This window comes from Macaca nemestrina, chromosome 13 (assembly GCF_043159975.1).
Source record: "Macaca nemestrina isolate mMacNem1 chromosome 13, mMacNem.hap1, whole genome shotgun sequence".
Classification (NCBI taxonomy): Eukaryota; Metazoa; Chordata; class Mammalia; order Primates; family Cercopithecidae; genus Macaca; species Macaca nemestrina.
In genome coordinates this window covers 32,045,220-32,069,844 of record NC_092137.1, presented here as the reverse complement: position 1 = coordinate 32,069,844, position 24,625 = coordinate 32,045,220, and the positions used below count along the sequence as shown (strand labels likewise).

The 24,625-nt window shown below is 42.1% G+C and overlaps 1 protein-coding gene across 4 annotated transcripts in view; it reads left to right on the top strand.

The window, feature by feature from the left end:
* LOC105479691 (mediator of cell motility 1) overlaps positions 1–24,625 on the top strand; it is a 144,698-nt gene that overhangs the window by 1,407 nt on the left and 118,666 nt on the right. The window contains exon 2 of one of the 4 annotated variants that reach the window (XM_011737818.3): positions 63–140. The exons of 1 other annotated variant lie outside the window; for it this stretch is intronic. In XM_011737818.3, the coding sequence (XP_011736120.1) occupies positions 80–140 (61 nt within the window). In that variant the 5' untranslated portion in view covers positions 63–79. Of the gene's footprint in view, positions 1–6; positions 141–24,625 lie in introns of those variants that run through there. 2 more of the 4 variants (XM_071076466.1, XM_071076465.1) reach the window with 2 other exon arrangements.

The following is a 24,625-nucleotide window of genomic DNA, read 5'->3' as shown; positions in this document are numbered from 1 at the left end:
TCCCCTCGCGGAGCCGCTCCTGCCGCCGCCGCCGCCTCCTCATTCATCCTCGTGCACCATAGGCGGCACAGGCACCAAGATGTCCAACCGAGTGGTCTGCCGGGAAGCCAGTCACGCCGGGAGCTGGTACACAGCCTCAGGTAGGGCCCCAGGCCGCCGGCCCGCCCGCTGCCGCCGCCGCCTGGCCCCACGCCCGGCCGGCCGAGGTCGGCGGCCCGGCCCCGCGGCGGCGGCGGGCGGGGACGAGGGCGCGGACGGGCGCCGGGCGCGGACCGCGTGGGGAGGGAGCGAGCCGAGGCCGGCCTCGCCGCCTCCCCCACCCGGGCGGCGGGCATCCCGCGCCGGCAGCCCGGGGCCGGCCGGCCTCACGCTCGCCGGAGTTGGGCGAGAGGGAGAGTTGCAGCCTCGACAGCCTGAGCCCTCCCTCGGGACAAGGCTCGAGGAAGGAACGTGTTCCCGGACCCAAGCCGACTTGTCGCCGCCTCTGGCTCGCAGGAAGCGGGCGGCCGGCCGCTGCCACCCCCGGGAAGGACGGTGTGCCCGTCGCCGAGCCCCGCTTGTCCACGCCACAGGGCAGCGACCCTCCGCCCTCCTGCCGAGTCAGGGACCCTTTCCTTTCCTCTCCCGTTTTCCCTGCCCTCCCCGCTGGCCGTCTGGGGAGTACCCTCGCCCAGAGGGAGTTGTCTGTCTGCCCCCGAGCCTCCGCGCCCGCAGCCGGAGAGGAAGTCTTCTCGCCCCGTGCCTCTGGCGCTGGAGAAGCAGGCAGCGTTTCCCTGCACCTTTAAGGGGCTCCGCTGTCTTGCAAGGAGTGAAGGGTAGCACTTTTTCATGTTACCAGACTACAGGCGAGGTCTCTGCATGGGGAGATCTGTCAGAGGAGGGCCTTTCAGGGATTTGTCGCTTTGTATGTTGGGGCTGGGTGGAAGTACTGCTAAGCAGGGGCTTGGGGGTGGGGGGGCTCGCAGCTCTTTTGTCAGTGTTTGCATTGTTACTGTCATTCACGAAAGGGGCAGCTGGAGATGGCATCAGCACTTTCCCCGACCAGTGGCCCCAGTCACTGGTCGCTCAACACCAGGCAGGTGCTGGAACTACCTAACCAATTAAGTTTAAGCTTTGAGCGAGTTGAGTTTTCTGTCTCCACTGTCTAAAAGCATTTTCGAAGTTCTTTATGTAAAAGTGTAGGGACTTTCCCTTTAATGAAGCGCTTGTCAGAATGCCTGTTTTCTGGGATTATTTTCAGGAGTCACATTTCTGGTATGTTAACAAAGAAAGTTCTACTGTGATTCCTCATAGTCTTCAGTCATTTGGTATTGGCTTATCAATAACTAGACCTAACTTCTCGAGGTGAATAGGATCATGTTTCCCTTTGCAAAAAATTGACTTGGAGAGTGACATGGCCTGTGAGAAAGCAAAGATTTGGAAGAAAATTCATTTCTCTGAGGTTGCTAAACTAGCTCATTAAAGACATGTACCTTACTGAAATACATGACTCACTGAAGATTTTCTGTGTTAGGGAGACACAAAAGAATTGTGAGGATTGGATTTGCAGCTATAGCTAACAGGTAGTTATAGTTTTGCATTAAGCAAATATGACATTTTATGGTTACAGTGGCTTCCCTTCATGGTCCTAAAGTACTTCATAAACATTTAATCAGTTCTGAAAGCCTGAGAATGCCAGTTAAATTATTCTTGTTCAGCGTATGGGGAAACATGTAGATATGTCACCCAGGCTGGAGTTCAGTGGCTCGATCTTGATCCACTGCAACCTCTGCCTCCTGGGTTCAAGCGATTCTCCTGCCTCAGCCTCCTGAGTAGCTAAGATTACAGGCGCCTGCCACCACGCCCAGCTAATTTTTTGTATTTTCAGTAGAGACAGAGTTTCACCATGTTGGCCAGGCTAGGCTCTTAACTCCTGACTTCGTGATCCGCCCGCCTGGGCCTCCCAAAGTGCTGGGATTACCGGCATGAACCACTGTGCCAGGCCAGAAGTTCAGTGTTTTAAACTTTTGTAGTAGTTTGCAATTGAATGTGGGCAAGTGATTCTGGAGGAATTTCTATAGATTCTTGAACATTCTTTGGATAATCTTATAGGGCATAGCTTACGCTTTGGATTTGGAAAGACTTCTTTGGTATTCTAAGATGAATTCGTTAATCCAGCTCAAAACATTCTGTGATTATTGTTATTTATCAACAGTGAACTAAAAGGACTATTTTCTTAAAAATTCTAAGTGTATTGTTTTCCTAAATTCTGAGTGAAATCAATAATGCCATTTTTGGTAATGTGCATTGTCACAGAGAACCTTAAAATTAAGACCACATATGTGACAATTGTTGGGGGAGTCGGTGTGTGACTTTTTAAACTTGAGTAATAATTGAGGGTATATTTAAAGCAATTCAATTATAAAAGCTTATTTTGTATTTTCAAAATAGATGAAATACAACTACAGATAAGTAAACTGCGACTGGGTTTAGTAATGCCTGTCTTTAATATTTGCCAGTGTACCTACATTGATAACATTGACCGTTGGAAAAATTGGACTTGTATTGTGTTATTTCTCTAGTATATTAGTCCTAAAAAAGTGTGAGTAATAGGAGATGGAGAGATGTTTGTGGATTGTCATTCTGTGGTTCCTACAGCATTCAAGTTATGTCCATAGAATTAATGTGTTTAATTACTGACATAAATAAAGGTGAAAACACATTTGCTTTAGTTATATAGCTATTTCAGAAAAAAATTTGTGTACATATATAAATATTACATATATAAACACACATATATCTTCTTTTTGTTTACCCCTTGTTATATGCTAGATCGTTGATAGAGAGTAACATAAATTATTTCCTGCCGTCAAGGAATTTTCAGTTTATTTGAAGTAAGTAATAACTTTTAGGGCAGCAAATAAATATCAAGTAAGTTGAGATATGCTTTTAGGACTTCTGAGGAGGGTAGAATCATTTTGGGGTAGGATTTGAATTATGCTTTGAAGGAAGGGTATTTGAACAGGTTTGGAGCAGGAGGAAAGAACATTGGATTGGGAAACCCCAAACAGATACAGAGGCAGGTAAATGTAAATAGTTCAATTTAATAAGAATGGAAGGTACACAGGGGCATAATTCATGAGCCTGGAGTAGTAGGCTGGTCCTACTGTACAGATGCCTATGAATGCCAGGCATCATTGGGACTGGACTTACTTAGTTGAGAGTGAGGACCAATGTGATGTTAATAGCATTTTAGGAAAATTAATCTCATAGGGCGATTCATTCTCACTTCTTTTCTTTTCTTTTTTTTTTGAGATGAAATCTTGCTCTGTTGCCCAGGGTAGAGTGCAATGGCACTATCTTGGCTCACTGCAACCTCTACCTCCCGGGTTCAAGAGATCCCTCTGCCTCAGCCTCCTGAGTAGCTGGGACTGCAGGCTCCTGCCACCACGCCTGGCTAATTTTTGTATTTTTAGTAGAGATGGGGTTTCATCATATTAATCTAGTCTCAAACTCCTGACCTCCTGATCCGTCCTCCCAAAGTGCTGGGATTACAGGTGTGAGCCACCACGCCCAGGCCATTCTCACTTCTTTATGTGTGTGCAGCAGGGATCAGCAAACTAATTGTGGCCCATACCCCAAATGTAGCTGCAGCTTTTTTTTTTTCTTTCTTTTTTTTTTTTTTTGGTAAGGTCTAGTAGCTAAGAATGATTGTTAATATTTAATGGGTTGTTTAAAAAACAAACAAAAACATGAAATGCTGTAGAGACTATATGTGACACACAAAGTCTGAAATATTTACTGTTTGGCTCTTCATAGAAAAATTTTGCCAAATCCTAGCTAGTGTAGGTTAGTGGTTGTCAAAGTTTGATCTCTGGACCAGCAGCATAATCTAAATGTAGTCTTATTTTCTCTAGATTTGCTACTGCTTTCATTCCATTATTTTAGGCCCTTATCTTCTGTCAGGATAATTACAACTGTCTCCTAATTGTACTTCTTTCTGCCAGTCTTATCCCCTTAAATCCATCTTCTGTACTGCTACTTGAATAGTATGTTGGCCAAATCATTCCTTTGATCATTTCCTCGCTGATCTGTCTTGCCTGTTGGATTAAGGTCTAAGTCCCCTCATAACTTGCCATCTTCCTATCTCTATTACTGCTTTCCCCTACCCCAACCCAGTTGTGATTTTACCCCCGTTAAATGACATCTAATAGTTGTTCATTGTTTCTTTAAATACGTCATGCTGTTTCTTATCACTGTGCTGTTGCACAAATTTGTCCCTCTGTTGAAATGTTCTTTGTTGGGATAATTCCTACTCCTCTCTTAAAGAATCAAGTATTAACACCTCCAAGAAACTTACTCTGGTGCTTTGCCTCCCTGACGTAGTTTTTGATGTTACCTGTATATGAGGTAAGCCAGGTACCATGTCTTACTCATTTTTTGTACCCTAAGTATTCAGCATAGGCTTTGTACATAGTAGATGCTCAGTAAGTATTTAACTGAATGTTAAAGTGCTTGGCATATAGTAGGCGTATAATTAGCAAGTGGTAGGTATTGGTAGCATATATGGACAGGTACAAATGTTTACATCCTAAAGAGCGGTGGGGCTGATGTGAGACTGCTACCATTCAAGTCTCTGATTATGGTATAGATGAAGCATCTTGGTGGTAGGAAAGGATTACAAATCCTGTTGTGCCAGTTAGGGATCCAGTGAATGTAAGATTTTTAAAGTATGATATACTTTAAACAAGTTCAGCTAGATGAATAAGTACATTCACAGAATGAGTATTCAATTCAAGAAACACATCAGTACTGGAGTTCCCACCAAATGCCCCCTCCCCATTCCATATTCCTTGTATTCTAAGACCGTAGAAAAATTTTGTCTGTTTTCCAATTCTGTCGGTAAAATTATATAGTATGTATTCTTTGAGCTTCTTTTTTTTTTTTTTTTGGAAACGGAGTCTGTCTCTCGCCCAGGCTAGAGTGTGGTGGCTCAATCATAGCTCACTGCAGCCTCAACTTCCTGGGCTCAAGTAGTCTTCCTCCTTCAGCCTCCTTAAGTGTTGGGATTATAGGTGTGAGCCACTGCACCTGGCTCCTTTGAACTTTTGCTCAACATTACATTTGTAAGATTAATACGTGTTGTATTGTACTTTGCTCATTCTGTTGTGTAACAATTCCAGTTTATTCTACTGTTGGTGGACCTTTGGGTTTTTTAGTTTTGCTGCTGTGAACACTGTTATACCTTTTTTTGGTGAATGTATATGTGATTTTTGATGGGTATATGCCTTAGGGTGGAGTGATTAGATCATGATCTATGTAAATGGTAGGTTGTTTTTTTTGGAGTCCTACTCTGTTACCCAGGCTGGAGTGCAGTGGCGCGATCTCAGCTCACTGCTACCTCCACCTCCTGGGTTCAAGCAATTCTCCTGCCTCAGCCTCCCGAGTAATTGGGATTACAGGTATGCACCACCACACCCGGCTAATTTTTGTATTTTTAGTAGAGATAGGGTTTTACCATGTTGGCCAGGTTGGTCTTGAACTCCTGACCTCAGGTGATTTTCTCCCCTTGGCCTCCCAAAGTACTGGGATTACAGGTGTGAGCCACCGCGCCCGGCCCCATATGATAAGTTTTAGTGGATTCTGCTAAAGTTTTGCAAATTGGTTTTACAAATTTACACTCCCACCAGCAGTGTGTAAGAGCTCCAGTTGCTTCTCATCTTTGCCAACACTTGGTAATGTCAGTCTTTTTATTTTTAGTTATTCTGGAGGGGTGTGTAGTGATATTGCAGTGTAGTTTTAATTGGTATTTTCCTGATGCTTAATGAAGTTGAGCATTTTTTCATGTTAGGGACCCCATGTTTATTGGCCATTGGATATCTGCTTTTGTGAAGTGTCTGTTAAATCTTTTGCCCTTTTTTTCTATTGGGCTGTTTACTTTTTTCATATTGACTTCTTGTTCTTATTCTGGCTACATTTCTTTGTTAGATACATATTGCAACTATCTTCTTTTAGAATCTTGGTGTGTGGATGGATTAAAGCACTTACTTTTATTTATTTATTTACTTATTTATTTATTTGAGACAGGGTCTTGCTCTGTTGCCCAAGTTGAAGGGCAATGGTGTGATCATAACTCACTGCAGCCTCTAACTCTTGGGCTCAAGCGATCCCCCTGCCTCAGCTTCCCGAGTAGCTAGGATTATAGGCATGTACTATCATGCCTGGCTAAGTTTTACAATTTTTTGTTGAGATGGCGTCTCGCTCGTGTTGAGGCGGGTCTTAAATTCCCGGTCTCAAGCGATTCTTCTGTCTCAGCTTCCTGAGTAGCGAACTACAGGTGTGCGCCATCATGCTTGGCTTAATTGTTAAAATTTTTTGTAGAGATGGTGTCTCACTTTGTTGCTTATTGCCCAGGCTGGTCTCAAACTCCTGGTCTCAAGTTGTCCTCCTTCCTTGGCCTCCCGAAGTGCTGGGATTACAGGCATAAGCTACCATGCTTGGGCAAATTCTTAATTTTAAAGAAGGCCAGTTTATCAGTTGGTTAGTGCTTTTGTTGTTTCCCATTTATGAAATCTCTACCTACCTGAATGTCATGAAGTTACTCTCCTGTGCTTTTCCCTAAGAACTTTATCTTTTTATCTTTCATATTTAGATCTATAGTTCATTTGGTTGATTTGAGCATATGTCTGCTGTGTTTGTGAAGTGGCCGGACATTACATTAATTTTTTTTGTTGAAGTAAACATATATTGAAAAAGTATACAAATCAAGTATATACCTCGGTGGATATTCACAGATTTAATATGCCCTGTGTAACAAGTCCCTATGTTAAGAAATAGAACATTTCTTTGCTTTTTTTCCCCTGGAAAATGGTGGTTATATTATTGATGGTACATCTTATAATCACGGCTGTCATGGAATTGAGGAAATATCAAAGTCTGATAATTTCAAAGAGCATTCTTGAAGTATTTCTATGATATATATCTTAAATGCAGTTTTAGTTTTTGTTTTCATTAATTCTATGTTTCTAAACATTTAATAAAATTATATCAGGGTTCTATAGCTGGAAAACTACAACTTAATTTTTTTGGCATGTACCTTAAGTTTAGGAGTGTAAAATATTAACTGTAAGTTTGATTGGATTAAAAAAAGATAGAGTGTCAAAATAATACATCTTGGTGTGTGGGAAATTGAAAAACTGAATAATAAAAATACTTCTCTTTGGAAAGACTAAATATGTAATAAAATTTAGTTTCAAAGTGAATTATTTTATGTTACTAAATACTGTTTTCTGCATGCTGATTTTTCTTTGCATCCCATCCTATTTTACCTTGCAGAAAGGCAAGAAGGAAAGAACAAATTTAATAGGCAAACTGTTGATATGATTGCTTGATTACTTCTAGTTTTCAGTTTCCTTGTCCTTTCATATGCAGTTTCCAAGTCAAAATCATCTCCTTCTCTATCTCCATGGTTCCTGTCAACTACTTTTGAGTTTTTGTCCATTTGAAAGAAGATGAAAATGACAAAAAAAAGTCTTTCATTAAGTATATTTCATAGGTATATAACGTACGTATGTATATAATCCCTAATCTTCAAAAGGACCCTCCAAGGTAGGTATTATTTCCATTTATGGATGTGGAAACAATGACCTAAGTTGAGTAACTTGTTTAAGGTATAACTAGTAAGTTGAAGAACCAGTCTGACTCTAAAATTAGAGTTTAGTATTAGGGGCAGGAATGTATGGGAAAATATGCTGCCAGAAACGCTGAACTTACTCTGTCCCACTTCATTTTCCCCAAACTACTGTATGGATATTTGACTCATACATGTATATTATGTATATATGTATATTATTTATGGCTTATATAAAGGATTTCCTCATATATATATATTTTGTTTTGTTTTGTTTTTGAGACAGAGTCTCGCTCTGTTGCCCAGGCTGGAGGGCAGTGGCGAGATCTCGGCTCACTGCCACCTCTCCCTGGTTCAAGTGATTCGCCCGCCTCAGCCTCCTAAGTAGCTGGGTCTACAGGCATGTGCCACCATGCCTGGCTAATTTTTTGTGTTTTAGTAGAGACAGGGTTTCACCATGTTGGTCAGGATGGTCTGGATCTCCTGACCTCGTGATCCGCCCGCCTTGGCCTCCCAAAGTGTTGGGATTACAAATGTGAGCCACCGTGCCCGGCCATATATTTCTAATTGTTACAATAATCCTATAATTAGGTATAGGGTAGGTAATGCAGGCAAGTCTTTAATTTTACCCTCACCTTGCCATTTTATGGATGAGAAACGAAGACTTGGAGGAGGCTGCGTCATCTGAATCATATTACTTGTAAATGGTAGAGTTGGGTTTTGAACCCAGGACTTCTGGCTAAAGCTTACTGTTAAGAAGAAAAACTAAGACTTGGGGGAGGCTTGCATGAATCGTAACTGGTAAATTACAGAGCTAAGATTTGAACCCAGGACTTTTGGCTGAAGCCTACTGTTCTTTCCATTTATTGCTATGCCAGGGTAAGTGAGCAGTTGAACTATTTGGAATCAGTAAACATCTTTGTAATTGTCAAGTAATATCTTACATTAAAAAATAATAAATGTATAACTAAAAACATGAATGCTGAGTGTAATATAAATATAATACATATATAATATAAATACTGACAAAATAATTGGTATATTTTTATTAGGCTAGTCCTAGCATTTGAATTGGACGTAACAAAATTTATGGCACTTCTGAAGAGGCTTTATTTAATATTCAGCAATTCAGTATTGAACCAATTGATTTCTGCTATGTGAAAGGCACTGCTGATGGGACTAGGTGTATAGCAGGGGATGAAACAGACAAAAATTCCTGGAGTTTACACTTTAAATGGGGGGACAGATGATGAATAAAGTAACTAAGGAAAATTGGGTACATGTTCTCAGGACCTCTTGAGGGCTGTGTCATGGAAAAAAAGAAAAAGAAAATACATGGTATGCTAGATAGAGGAAAGTGCTATGGACAGTAGCAAAGCGCAGCTGGTGCATAGGGAATGTTAAAGGCTCGGGGGTCGAGGCTGCAATATTAAATAGCATTGAAAGGGAAGACTTCAGCCGGGCACAGTGGCTCACGCTGGTAATCCCTGCACTTTGGGAGGCTGAAGCAGGCGGATCACTTGAGGTCAGGGGTTTGAGACCAGTCTGGCCAACAAGATGAAACCCCGTCTTTACTAAAAATAGAAAAAATTAGCCGGACGTGGTGGTGTGCGCCTGTAATCCCAACTACTCGGGAGGCTGAGGTGGAAGAATCACTTGAACCCAGGAGGTGGAGGTTGCAGTGAGCTGAGATTGTGTCACTGCACTCTAGCCTGGGCAACAAGAGTGAAACTCCGTCTCAAAAAAAAAAAAAAAGGGGGAAGACTTCACTGAGATTACATTTGAGTAAAGACTTGAGCTGGGTGCTGTGGCTCAGGTCTGTGATCCCAGCACTTTGGGAGGCTGAGATGGGAGGATTGCTTGAGCCCAGGAGTTGGAGACCAGCCTGGGCAAAAAAGTGAGACCACCATCTCTACAAAAAATAAAAAAATTAGCTGGATGTAGTGATGTGGTGATGTGTGCTTGTGGTCCCAGCTACACAGGAGGCTGAGGCAGGATTGCCTGAGTCCAGAAGGTTAAGGCTGCAGTGAACCATGTTTGCACCACTACATTTCAGCCTGGGTGACAGACTGAGGATTTGTCTCAAAAAAAGAAAAAAAAAGCCTGAAGTAGGTGAAAGAACAAGCCTTTTGTATTATTATACATTATCTGGGGATAGATAATTTTAGGCAGAGGGTACAGCAAATTCAAAGGTTCTGAGGCTAAAGCAGGCCTGGACTATTTGAGGAACACCCAGTAAGCAAGGTCATTGCAGCTGAAGTGAAGTGAACTGGAACAGAGTAGTGTTATATGAGTTAAGAGGTGACTGTAGACTTTTTGAGACAGGGTCTTGCTCTGTTGCCCAGGCTAGAGTACAGTGGTGCAATCATAGCTTATTGAAACCTTAACCTCTCATGCACAAGTGACCTCAGTCTCCCGAGTAGCTGGGACTGCAGTCAGGTACCAGCATGCCTGGCAAATTTTTGTATTTTTTGTAGGGATGGCGGGGGGCGGGGGCGTCTCACTGTATTGCTCAGGCTGGTCTTAAACTTGTGGACTCAAGCAATCTTCCTGTCTCAGCCTCCCAGAGTGCTGGGATTACAGGTATGAGCCACCGTGCCTAGTCTAGAAAGAGCTTTTACTTGAGTCAGATGGTCATTGGAAGGTTTTGAGCAGTTGATAGCATGATCTAATTTAGATTTAATAGAATTACTTGGCTGCTGTGATGAGAGTAGTTGAAGGCTGGGGAGTGGTGAAAGCAGTGGCAAGGGCAGAACCAGGGAGACCAGTTAGGAGGAAAGGAGTAACCCAACTGTGAGATGATAGTGGCTTGAACTGAGTGGTAACGGTAGAGTTGGTGAGAAGTGGTTGGTTGTTGAATAAATTTTGAAGATAGAGCTGAGAGGATTTGCTGACATACTTGAAGTATGAGGTGCGAAAGAAAGGAGTCATGTTTATCTCTTAAGGTTTATCCCTGAGCAGTAGCAGTGATGGAGTTGCTATTATACTGAGATAGGGAAGACCTAAGAGGAACAAGTTTGGTGAGGGAAGGTTAGGAGCTCAATTTTATTATGTTAAGTTTGAGATGTTCACTGTACAGTCAAGTGTATGTATGAGTCTGGAGTTCAGGGGAGTGGTCTAGACTAGAGATTTAAAAGCAGAAGATAGCATCATATAAATGATTTTTTTTTTTTTTGAGATGGAGTCTCATACTGTCTCCTGGGCTGGAGTACAATGGCATGATCTCTGCTTACTGCAAGCTCTGCCTCCTAGGTTCAAGTGATTCTCCTGCCTCAGCCTCCCGAGTAGCTGGAATTACAGGTACCTGCCACCACACCTGGTAATTTTTTGTATTTTTAGTAGAGACGGGGTTTCACTGTGTTGGCCAGGCTGGTCTCGAACTCCTGACCTCGTGATCCACCCAAATTGTCCTCCCAAGGTGCTGGGATTACAGGCATGAGCCACTGTGCCTGGCCATAAATGATTTTAAAGCCAGGTAGCTGGATGAAATTACCATGGGAATGAGAATAGTTAGACAAAAGAGGTTCAGTGACCAAGCCTTAGAACATTCCAACGTGAAGAGGCTGGGGGGATAAGGGAGATCCTGTAAGGAATACAGATTAAGCATCTCATGAGAAGCAGAATATGTCCTGGGAGCCAAGTAAATACTTTGGGCCAGACTTGGTGACTCATGCCTGTAATCCCAGCACTTTGGGAGGCCGAGGTGGGAGGACTACTTGAGCTCAGGAGTTCAAGACCAGCAACATAGTGAGACCCCGTCTCTACAAAAAAATAACAAAAATTGGCCAGGTATGGTTGGCACATGCCTAAATATAGTCCCGTATGCTGTGGAGGCTGAGGTAGGAGGATCGCTTGGGCCTGGGAGTTGAGGCTACAGTGAGCTGTGATTGTGCCACTGCACTAGCTTGTGTGACAGAATGAGATTCTGTCTCAAAAAAAAGCTTGAAGACATCTCAACATAATTTATGTAGATTTGCCTGGGCATTTTTCTGTGAGACACATACATGTAAGTCTGGTCTAAGCCACTCTGGTCTTAGCTATCTCTTATGTTACTGGGAGAGCTTCTTACTGGTTGCCCAGTTTCCATTTCTGTTCTTTACACAGAGGCAAATAAATCTTTTTGAAAATGTAAATTCGATAATATCCTTTTCTTAACCTCCCCTCCCCCAATTACATAACCACATTCCAACTTCTTACCACAACTTACGAGGTCTTATATACTATGAGCTCTGCTTAACTTTCTCGTTTTGTCTACCATTTTTCCTTTCACCCACATTATTCCAACCATTCTGGGTTCCTTGCAGTTCCCCAAATATGTCAAGCTTATTCCTGCTTTAGGACTTTTTCAGATACTTCATAAGATTGACTAATCCTGGCTGATAGTCAAGGAAAGGAGATTTGTATTCATTGCCAGATTTTGTTAGTCACAGGACGAGAGAAAGGAAGAGATGTTGAAAATGGTTGGGGTACCTTTCCCCATCCTGTAAGGAATACAGATTAAGCATTAAGTTTGAGACCAGCCTGGCCAACATAGTGAAACCCCATCTCTACTAAAAATATAAAAATTAGCTAGGTGTGGTGGTTTGTTTCTCTGAATATAGTGTGTCTTTCTGAATATAGTGTGTATATTCTCTGAATATTTGTTTCTCTGAACATAGTGTGTCTTTTCTTCAGGTTGCTTGATGATATCTTATTACCATTTTATTGCTGTTATCATGTACCTTTGAATAGTTTTGAGTTTATCCTGTTTGGGGCTTACTATGATTCTTGGATGTCTGAGTTATAGTTTTCAGAAAATTTGGAAATTTTTTGTCTTTGTTATTACCTCAAGTATTTTTTTCAAGTATTTTTTAGGTCCCTAACCTTAATGTGTTCTGGGAGACAGTAGTCTCCGGAGATGCCTTTTGCAGGAAGGGTTTATGGTCAAATAAGTTTAGGAACTATTACATCTATTTTTCTCCCTTGGGCCTTGACAGCTCACAGTAGACTTGTTTTGTGGCGCATTACAAGGTCTGTCTTGGTGAATGTTCCATATTCAGTCTTGGTGAGTGTTCCATGTTCATTTGAAAGTAATATGTGTTCTCTGCTGAGCATAGTAGTTCATGCCTGTAATCCTTGCAATTTGGGAGTCTGAGGCAGGTTGATTCCTTGAGCCCAGGAGTTCGAGGCTTCATTGAGCTATGATTACACGACTACACTCCAGCATGGGTGACAGAGCGTGACCCTGACTCCTGAAGAGTATGTATGTTTTCTGTAGTTGTGGGTGGAATGCTCTGTAAATGTTAATTAGATTAAGTTGGATTATTATATTTGAATCTTCTGTATTCCTATTGATTTTGTTTTCACTATTTCTATGAATTCTTAAGAGCAGTGTTGACACTTCCATCTATAGATGTGGATTTGTCTTATTTTTTCTTTTAGTTTCCTTTTTTTTTTTTTTTGGAGACCAGGTGTCGCTCTGTCGCTTAGGCTGGAGTGCAATGGCATGATCACAGCTCACTGCAACCTCCGCCTCTTGGGTTCAATTGATTTTCCTGCTTCAGCCTCCCTCAGCTGGGACTGCAAGTGTGCACCACCACACCCAGCTAATTTTTATTTTTAGTAGAGAGGGGGTTTCACCGTGTTGGCCGGGCTGGTCTCGAACTTCTGACCTCAAGTGATCCGCCCACCTTGGCCTCTCAAAGTGCTGGGATTACAGATATGAGCCACCATGCCATGCCTCTTTTAATTTCCTTCCTTCCTTTCTTTCTTCTTTCTTCTTTCTTTTTCTCTCTCTCTCCCTCCCCTCCCCTCCCCCTCATGCCCTGCCGTTTCATGTATTTTGATTTTATATTATTTGGTGTGCATATTGGGATATATGTTTTCTTGATGAATTCACTCTATCATTATGCCCTTCTTTATTGAAAGGTAGTTTGGTAGGTATTAAGTTTTTGGTGTGTTGTAGCACTTTATAAATTTTGTACTGTATTTTGGTTTAGCATAGCTTCTGGAAGTCTGTGATTTTTTATATTTGTTTCTCTGAATATAGTGTGTCTTTTCTTCAGGTTGCTTGACAATTTCTTACTTATTACCATTTTCCTGCTGTTATCATGTACCTGTGAATGGTTTTGAGTTTATCCTGTGGGGCTTACTATGATTCTTGGATGCCTGGGTTATAGTTTTCAGAACATTTGGAATTTTTTTGTCTTTATTATTACCTCCTCGAGTATTTTTTTTTCTCTTTTTGTTTTTCTGACATTCCAGTCACATATGTCTTAGATAGCTTAATATTCTCCCATAGTTCACTGAGAGTGTTTCCCCCCTTGTTTTTTGTGTTTCCTTTTGGATAATTTCTTTTTGCTTTGTTCTCAAGTTCAGTGATCATCTGCAGTATCTAATTTTGCTTTTAATTCCATGAATGAAACTTTCATATCAAATATTATAGTTTTCATCTCTCTGTATTCCATTTGATTGTCTTATTTTCTTTTTTTGAGATGGAATCTCACTCTGTCACCCAGGCTGGAGTGCAGTGGTGCAATCTCGGCTCACTGCAGCCTTGGCTCAGTGCAACCTTTGCCTCCCAGATTCAAGTGATCTGCCTGCCTCAGCCTCCCAAGTAGCTGGGATTTCAGGTGCCCACCACCTCACCTGGCTAATTTTTGTATTTTTAGTAGAGATGGGGTTTCACCGTATTGGCCAGGCTGGTCTGGAACTACTGACCTCAAGTGATTCACCCGCCTCGGCCTCCCAAAGTGCTGAGATTACAGGTGTGAGCCACCGTGCCTGACTGGTTCTCTTATTTGCATATATTCATGTCATTTAGATTTTTGAGCATATTGAATATTTCTACAATAGCTGTTTTTTAATCTATAATTTCTGGGTCTGGGTATAATGAATTATTTTTCTTCCTGTTTTTTGGTCATGTTTTCCCTCCTACTTGCCTGCCTGCCTGCCTGCCTGCCTTCCTTCCTCCCTTCCTTTCTTCCTTCCTTCCTCTCTCCTTCATTCCCTCCCTCCCTCATTCCCTCCCTCCCTGTGTCTCTCCCTCCCTCCCTCCCTCTCTCTACCTCCACCCCCACCCCAAGGCAGGAGTGCAGTGGCACAGTCACAGCTCACTGCAACCTCTACCTCCAGGGCTCACTTGATCCTCCTGCCTCAGCCTTCTGAGTAGCTGGGACTACAGGTGTGTACTACCATGCCCGGCTAATTTTTGTATTTGTGGTAGAGACAGGTTTTTGCCATGTTGCCTAGTCTGGTTTCCAACTCCTGGGCTCAAGTGATCCACTTGCCTGGGCCTCCCAAAGGCTGGGATTATAGGCATGAGCCACAGTGCCTGGCCATATGTCTATTAATTTTTTTTTTTCTTTTTTTTTAGACAGTCTTGCTCTGTCACCGAGGTTGGAGTGCAGTGGTGCAATCTCGGTTCACTGCAACCTCCAACTCCCAGGTTCAAGCGATGTCTTGTGCCTCAGCCTCCTGAGTAGCTGGGACTATAGACACGCACCACCACACCTGGCTAATTTTTGTATTTTTAGTAGAGATGGGATTTCACCATATTGGCCAGGTTGGTCTTGAACTCCTGACCTCAGGTGATTGGCCCGCCTCAGCCTTCCAAAGTGCTGGGATTACAGGCGTGAGCCACCACGACATTGTGACTTTTATCTCCTTGAGTACAATATTTGTGGTATTCATTTAAGAATTATTGGGCCGGGCGTGGTGGCTCATGCCTGTAATCCCAGCACTTTGGGAGGCTGAGGCAGGCGGATCACGAGTTCAGGAGATTGAGACCATCGTGGCTAACAGGGTAAAACCCCGTCTCTACTAGAAGTACAAAAAATTAGCCAGGCTTGGTGTCGGGCACCTGTAGTCCCGGCTACTCTGGAGGCTGAGGCAGGAGAATGGCGTGAAGCCGGGAGGCGGAGCTTGCAGTGAGCTGAGATCATGCCACTGCATGCCAGCCTTGGCGACAGAGCAAGACTCCATCTCAAAAAAAAAAAAAAAAAATATTGAGGTGGCTGGGAGTGGTGACTGATGCCTGTAATCCCAGTACTTTGGGAGGCCGAGGTGAGCAGATCACCTGAGGTTGGGTGTTCGAGACCAGCCTGGCCAACATGGTGAAACCCCCGTCTCGACTGAAAATACAAAAATTAGCCGGGTGTGGTGTATGCCTGTAATCCCAGCTGCTTGGGAGGCTGAGGCAGAAGAATCACTTGAACTTGGGAGGCGGAGGTTGCAGTGAGCCGAGATCGTATCACTGCACTCAAGCCTGGGCGACAGAGCAAGACTCTGTCTCAAAGGAAAAAAAAAAGGAAGTGTTGATATTTCTGGCAGACGGCAACAGCATTACTTTTGGATCATTTTTATAGTTTTCTGACTTCTTTTACTATTGTTTAGGATAGTTTGGCCTTTAGTGGAGTTCTGTCATTAAAGCCTTTACTCTTTTGGGGCCTGTTCTAAATCCGCCATATAATCAGTGAGGTATCTCAGGCTGGTGATAGCTCCAGTGATTTTGGCCCACTGAGTTCTAGAAATTGTTCTTTCCCCCAGAAGAGTTTCTTTGGCTTTGTGGAGTTTTACCCTGTGCATGGGCAGGTTAGTATTAAACCAAAAACCCGAGTGTACCCTTTTGCAGATTTCCAGAGTTCTTTGTTGTTCAGCTTCCTCTTCTCCAGAATTCTGATCTGGAAATTCTAGCCACGTAGCCTTCCCAAACTTCAGTGTGGCAAATTTTAGTGATCCCACCCAGGTCTGTGCTCCTCTTCACTGGGCAGTAGTCTATAAGTTGTCTTCTGGCAGAATTCTGGGTCATTTAAAATCTCATTTTGTTTCCTTTTCCACAGTCCTGTTGCCCATGTAGTCTAATGTCTGAAATAAAAAGGTAATACATATTTGTATGTTTTGTCTAGTTTTTGTAGTTATATATGGATGTAGGTAGGGTGTTTGGACCTGCTACTTCCTCATGAGTGGAAATATAATTCATGCCACTCTAGTTTTAATGTGTATTTTTCTTAGTATGAGTGAGGTTGAGCATGTTTTCATACCTTCCTTCCTTTTTTTGAGACGAGGTCTTACCGTGTTGCCCGGGCTGGAATGCAGTGGCACAATCATAGCTCACTGCAGTCTGAAATTCCTTGGCTCCAGTGATCCTCATGCATCTGCCTCCTGAATAGCTGGGACTAGAGGCATGTGCCACTATACGTAGAAAAATCGACTCTTTTTTTCCTGTGACATTAGTTGAAAGCATTTTTTCCCACTATCTCATTTGACTTTTGATTTTCTGATGATATTCTTTTCCATAGTTTTCAAATATGTATTTTAGTTGTTTCTTCCGATTGCTCGTAGTTATTAACTTTAGTGTGTTTTGGACATATCTGGGTATTCTCCATTTAATTCTCTATAAATGCTCCTTATTTTATTAATTCACTTTTTTTTTTCCATTGGAGACGGAGTCTCACTCTGTTACCCAGCCTTGAGTGCAATGACGCGATCTTGGCTCACTGCAACCTCCATCTTCCGGGTTCAAGTGATTCTTCTGCCTCAGCCTCCCGAGTAGCTGGGATTACAGGCTCCTGCCACCACACCCAGCTAATTTTTGTATTTTTAGTAGAGATGGGGTTTTGCCATGTTGGCCAGGCTGGTCTCGAACTCCCAACCTCAGGTGATCCACCCACCTCGGCCTCCCAAAGTGCTGGGATTAGAGGTGTGAGCCACTGTGCCTGGCCATTAATTCACTTTTTTTTTTTGTTTTTTTTTTTTTGTTTTTTTGAGACAGAGTCTCGCTCTGTCACCCAGGCTGGAGTGCAGTGGCCGGATCTCAGCTCACTGCAAGCTCCGCCTCCTGAGTTTACGCCATTCTCCTGCCTCAGCCTCCCGAGTAGCTGGAACTATAGGCGCCTGGCTAGTTTTTTGTATTTTTTGGTAGAGACGGGGTTTCACTGGGGTTTCACTGTGTTAGCCAGGATGGTCTCGATCTCCTGACCTCGTGATCCGCCAGTCTCGGCCTCCCAAAGTGCTGGGATTACAGGCTTGAGCCACCGCACCAGGCCAAGACTTTAGGAATCTTTTTTTTTTTTTTTTGAGATGGAGTTTTGCTTTTGTCACCCAGGCTGGAGTGCAGTGGCGCGATCTTGGCTCACTGCAACCTCCGCCTTCTGGGTTCTAATGATTCTCCTGTCTCAGACTCCAGAGTAGCTGAGATTACAGGCTCCTGCCACTATGCCTGACTAATTTTTGTAATTTTAGTAGACACGGGGTTTCACCATGTTGGCCAGGCTGGTCTCGAACTCTTGACCTCAGGTGATCTGCCCGTCTCAGCCTTCCAAAGTGCTGGGATTACAGGCATAAGCCACTGCGCCCAGTACTTTTGACATTTCAGTCTTTTATCCATTTGGAATATATTGTGATATGATATTTGAGATATAAACCCACTTTTGTTTATTGCCATAACACCTCTTATCTCTGTAAAGGATCAGATAGTGAATATTTTAGGCTTTGTGGGCCATATGATCTATGCCCTTGCAGCTAGTCAACTCTGCCCTTGTATTGTGAAAGCAGCTATAGTTAATATGTAAGTGAATAACTGGCTGTGCTTCAATCAAACATGATCTATAAAAAAATGGTGGTGAAGCAGATTTGGCCTCCCAGTTGTTTCCTCAGCCCTGACCTAGGGCTGAGAATTCTGTTGGAAATTATGGAGAGCGATGAATCCATGTGGAAAGAAATACGTCTTTTTGTGTTGACTATTAGGAAAAGTGACAGAAATAATTTAAGAATTTTTATTAAGCTGATATTCTTATAAAATTTGGAAACTTTTCACAATTTCAGGATATTCATCTGAGATGCAAGCAAAAGGTTGAGCTACTTGTGACTGAAGGCTCAAGCAATGGTCAACTTTTAATTATAAGGGAGTTAATAAAATAACTGCTGATTTTACCTGGGTATTTTCTTATTAATTACTTAATACTATTTTGTTTTTTTCTATTGATGATGAATTCATTTATGGGTTTAAAAAAAAATTTCCCTCCTGTGTCAATCAAATTGACCAGTGCTTACTCTTCTAGTACAAGTATTTACTTGCTGACAGCACTGTTTTGCCTCAGAGCCGATAAAAAGAGTAAGATTTTTTGTTTTTCTGAGATCAGAGCAACTTAGAAATTGGAAATACGTTTGAATTATGGCTTAATATTGGCTTAGTATTATTTTTTACTGAATTGAAGTAAATTTTAAATTAAAAACTTTTATATACATTTCTGTTTGGTGTGTGTGGTTTTTTTTTTTTCTTTTTTCGACGGAGTTTTGCTCTAGTTGCCCAGGCTGGGGTACAATGGGGTGATCTCGGCTCACTGCAACCTCCGCCTCCCAGGTTCAAGCAATTCTCCTGCCTCAGTCTCCTGAGTAGCTGGGATTACAGGCATGTGACACCACACCCAGCTAATTTTGTATTTTTAGTAGATACGGGGTTTCTTCGTGTTGGTCAGGCTGGTCTCGAACTCCCAACCTGCTGGGATTACAGGCGTGAGCCACCACACCCGGCCCATTCCTGTGTTTTAAAAGTCAAAAATATTCATTGAGAAGTCTCATTCTTACATTGTCCCTGTGTATTCCATGTTCCCCTTCCCTTATCGGTAGTTGCTTTTATCAGTTCCTTTTTTTTTTTGAGACAGAGTCTCGCTCCCAAGGCTGGAGTGCAGTGGCGCGATCTCAGCTCACTGCAAGCTCTGTCTCCTGGGTTCACGCCATTCTCCTGCCTCAGCCTCCCCAGTAGCTGGGACTACAGGCGCCCGCCACCACGACTGGCTAATTTTTTGTACTTTTAGCAGAGACGGGGTTTCACTGTGTTAGCCAGGATGGTCTCGATCTCCTGACCTCATGATCCGCCCACCTCGGCCTCCCAAAGTGCTGGGATTACAGGCATGAGCCACCGCACCCGGCCTCTTTTATTAATTTCTTATGTGTCTGTCTATCCAGTGTTTGTTTATGCATAAACAAACACACATGACTATAAGTCATTGTTTTATCTTTTTCAGCAAGAGCTAGCTTATATAGTTATATTTGGCCTTTTCGTACTTAACAAATATGATAATTGAAGATCTTTTCATGTTATAACATAGTCATTATTTTGCTTTTGATAGCCCCCTTTTTTGGGAGGTTCCTTATTCTGGTTTTTCAGAGGAAGATATGACACATTCAGTAAGGTGATTCAGTATAGTGCATATCTAAATAATATGTCATTTGTTCTTGCTAGTCTCAGCAAAATGTCATTTGCTCTTATGTTAGTCTCTTGTCAGTCTCAGAATCTCTTTATATCCTTCAAAATTGTTGATAACCCTAAAGAGCTTTTATTTCTGTGGATTATCTATATCAATAGATATCAAATGAGAAACTAAAACTGAGAAGCTATAAAAGTTACTTTTGGCTAGGCGTGGTCGCTCATGCTGTAAGCCCAGCTCTTTGGGAGCTGAGTGGGTAGATCACTTGAGCTCACCAGTTCGAGACCAGCCTGGGCAACATGGTGAAGTTTGTCTCTACCAAAAAAAAAAGAAAAAAGAAAAAAAAATTTGATGGCTTGAGCCTGGTAGGCAGAGTTTGTAGTGAGCCGAGATCACGCCACTGCACTCGAGCCTGGGCGACAGAGCCAGACCTTGTCTCAAAAAAAAAGAAAAAAACAAAAAAACCCAAACACGAAAAACCAACCAACCAAACCAAGCTGTTTACTTTTAATTTATTTAAAAATATCATTAGTAAACCCAATACATGCTAACATAAATGACATTTTTAATGAAAATAACTATGTCCCAGAACAAGAAGAGTATGAGAAGAGTGGCATTTGTTATAGTTTTGCAAATATCTTTAATGTCTAGCTTAATAGAAAATAGCTGGATTCTCATATCTGCTACTGCATTCAGTGTTGTGATATGTTGTTTTGCTTGAAGCATATGGAGAAAATCTGGCCTCATCCCGATGTAAATTTGGAAGAGGGAGGAGTATTTTATTTATTTTTTTGAGACAAGATCTTGCTCTGTCGTCTATGCTGGAGTGTAGTGGCATGCTCATGGCTCATTGCAGCCTTGACCTCCTGGGCTCAAACAATCCCTTCTACTCACCTTTCCTAGTAGCTGGGACTATAGGTGTATGCCCCCACGCCCGGTTAATTTCTGTATTTTTTATAGAGACAGAGTTTCACCATGTTGCCCAAGCTGGTCTTGAACTCCTGGGTGCAGGTAATCTTGTCTGCCTCGGCCTCCCAAAGTGCTGGGATTACAGGTGTGAGCCACCACACCCAGCCAAGATTATTTTAATAGACTTTCCAGATACTTATGGATAGCTATATTTAACGCTATACTGAAACTCAACATGCCGTAGTTTCTTTTTTAAAAAAATCATTTTATTGAGATATAGTTGATAAGTTACATATATTTAATATATCTGTGAAACAGTCAACACAATCAAGATGTACCTTTTGAAGGTAATTTCTTAAAGATTAATTGCAGTGTAGAATTTGAAACCATCTCAGTAAAGTTTTCATATTGTGTTTTCAGTAAGATCTGTGAATCTAGTTGATTTATCCTCCACTTTGATTGTATCTTTTTTCCTTGCAGGAAATTTTAAACATCATGCATTGGTCATTTGGAAATTATTTGTTTATTGAGTTACACAGATCTTCTAAATGTTTATGCATTTCATTATTCACTGTCAAAGCATCACACCTGTTGATATCATCACCATTCTCTTCAGAAAAGTGTTTTTGACTTGGCAAGTTGTTAAGCCCACAGTGGTAGAAACATGTTTTGCAAAATTCTAATTTTTTTGAAGCTTAAATATTGTTGGTTACTTTCCTGATGTGACAAGCCCACTATTCATTTTCTTTCTTTTTTTTTTCTGAGACAGAGTTTTGCTCTTGTTGCCCAGCTGGAGTGCAGTGGCGTGATCTTGGCTCACCGCAGCCTCTGCTGCCTGGGTTCAAGCGATTCTCCTGCCTCAGCCTCCCGAGTAACTGGGATTCCAGGCACACGCCACCATGTCTGGCTAATTTAGTATTTTTGGTAGAGATGGGGTTCCTCCATGTTGGTCAGGCTGGTCTCAAACTTCTGACCTTAGGTGATCCGCCTGCCTTGGCCTCCCAAAGTGCTGGGATTACAGGCGTGAGCCACTGTGCCCAGCTGCCCACTATCATTTTCAAGGAAATATCTTTCAAATACCCAAGATTAAGTAACTAGTTGTTCTTTCAAGAGAAATGGTGGCCTGTAAAAAAGCGCAGTTCAGCTTGCAACTCTTATAAAATGCTTTTTCTTGAGACAGCTATCTTTCTACCCATTTAAGTGCACAGAATATTAAGAAGTTGTATACTTAAGGGCTGAGATTTAATGTGTAATATTTGCAGCTATGTCAAGGACATTCTTAAGTGAAACTGGCTTTAAAAAATTTGGTGAGTCTGTGGTGGTGAAGAATGTAGTGACTACTACTATGGTTTGGTGCTACTGCTAATGAGACAACAGCAGTTTTATCCAATGTTACTTTTTTTTTTTTTTTAAGTTTTTGAGACGGAGTCTTGCTCTGTCGCCCAGGCTGGAGTGCAGTGGCCCCATCTTGGCTAACTGCAACCTCTGCCTCCTGGGTTCAAGGGATTCTCCCGCCTCAGCCTCCCGAGTAGCTGGGATTAAAGGCATGTGCCACCACGCCCAGCTAATTTTTGTATTTTTAGTAGAGCTGGGGTTTCACCATGTTGGCCCGGGTGGTCTCAAACTCCTTACCTCAAGTGATTGGCCCGCCTCAGCCTCCCAAAGTGCTGGGATTACAGGCATGAGCTACCACGCCTGGCCCAGTGTTACTTTTGAAACTTCAGGGCAAATCCCAATACAGTGAAAGAAGCAAATAATATTTTAGTATTATTGTGAAAGTGGTTTTGATCTGGTGGACCCTCTGAAAGGTCTTGCAGACTTCTGGTATGTAGAAATCCTTACTTCTTTCTTGGCAATTAAAAAAGAAGAAAAGAAACCAAGAACTCTTACAACTTAATCTTAATCTTGGTTATCAATCTTAATCTCTGTCTACATACTGACTCCTCCAAGTCCTTCCTACTAACACACACTGTGCATACTCCTTCCATTAATTACAGTGGCTCATTTTGGCATGATTCTCAAGAGGACCATGGGGAAGTATAATTTATAAATTACAGGTGACTTTATTTTTCATTCTTCACCTCAAAGTATGGTGAAGGATGATTGGAAACTTCACCTTAAAGTATGGTTGAAGGATGATTGGAAACCTACTGAATTAGAATTACTGCTAGCTAGGACCCTATCTGCTTTTTTTTTTGACCATACACTGAAGGTGATTTTAATACACCAGAGTTAGAGAACTACAGCTTTGAGGCCTTAGGAAGAAAACTAGATTGCTTAGAATAGAGGATGGTGTCATCATTATCATTTTTGTATTTATTGCTCAGAGTGGAAGGTGACATCACCACTATAATCTTTGTATTTTCAACATGCATAGCTATCTGGCACAGGGCAGGAGCTGGCCAAATGCTTCATGAATGATTGAATGACTAATATGACTAGATTATTATGTTATTTGTCTGACACCAAGTTTCCAAATTGAATGATGACAAATTTAACCTTATATTTATAAGCGTATGTTTTAGAATTTTGAAAAATGTAATTTGGTTAGTGTGACTGTACTAGTTAAAATCATTAATGATTTTTTAATTGTACGTAAGCTTCTTATTTCAGCCCACATAATCTGGCCGGTGCCTACCTATCCTTCCTAGTCTTTTCTCATTCTCCTTGTTCACTGTGTTTTAGGATTAACAAAACATTCGTTGGTCCAGGCAAGGTGGCTCACACCTGTAATACCAGCAGTGTGGGGGGCCGAGGCGGGAGGCTTGTTTGAGGCCAGGCATTTGAGACCAGCCAGGACAACATAGCGAGACCCCATTTCTAGAAAAGGTAAAAAAATTATTAGCCAGGCGTTATTGTACACACTTGTAGTCCCAGTTGCTGGGGAGGCAGAGGTGGGAGGATTGCATGAGCCCTGGAAGTCAAGACTGTAGTGAGCTTTGATCCGTTAGTGCACTCTAACCTGGGTGACAGAGCCAGACCCTATCTCAAACAAAAACAGAAAACTTTGGCCATTGTTTTCTCCCTAATTGTTGCAACATGCTACAGTCTTTACCTTAGGGCCATCGCATTTGCTATTCTCTCTTCTTTCCCCAGCTCTTTTCTTGACTTTTCGTATCCTTCAAATAACAATTTAGTTGTCACATACTTAAATGTGCTTTTCCTGTTTTTTTGGAGGTGGTCTGTTTTCCTCTGCTGCATATAGAATAGCAGTGAAGTAAATATTTCTGTTAGTTTCTTTTACAGTGTTTATCACAATTGGAAGTTACCTAAGTTGTTACTGTCTGCCTGTCTCCTTTAGAATATATGCTCCATGAGAATGTAGACCTGCCTGTCTTGTTTACTGTTCTATATTCATAATCAGAAACAGTCCTGGTACTTAATAGTATTTTGCAAAACTTATTAAATATATTTAGAAATAGATGAATGAATGAGTGAAAAGGATATATGGAAGAAAATTATTTTGGTTACACAATAAATAATGAATGAAGGTGACAGTTACATGATTACTATTATTATTATTATTATTTGAGACGGAGTCTTGCACTTTCGCCCAGGCTGGAGTGCAGTGGCGTGACCTTGGCTCACTGCAAGCTCCGCCTCCCGGGTTCACGCCGTTCTCCTGCCTCAGCCTCCTGAGTAGCTGGGACTACAGGCGCCCTCTACCATGCCTGGCTAATTTTTTGTATTTTTAGTAGAGATGGGGTTTCATCGTGTTAGCTAGGATGGTCTTGATCTCCTGACCTTGTGATCTGCCCGCCTCAGTCTCCCAAAGTGCTGGGATTACAGGCATGAACCACCGTGACTGGCCAACAGTTATGTTATTTTTAAATTTAAAAACTATAGGTAGTAGCGAGAAGGGAAGAAAGAATAGAACAGGGAGTTCAATCTGTAACTGACTGTGAATAATCTATTGAGA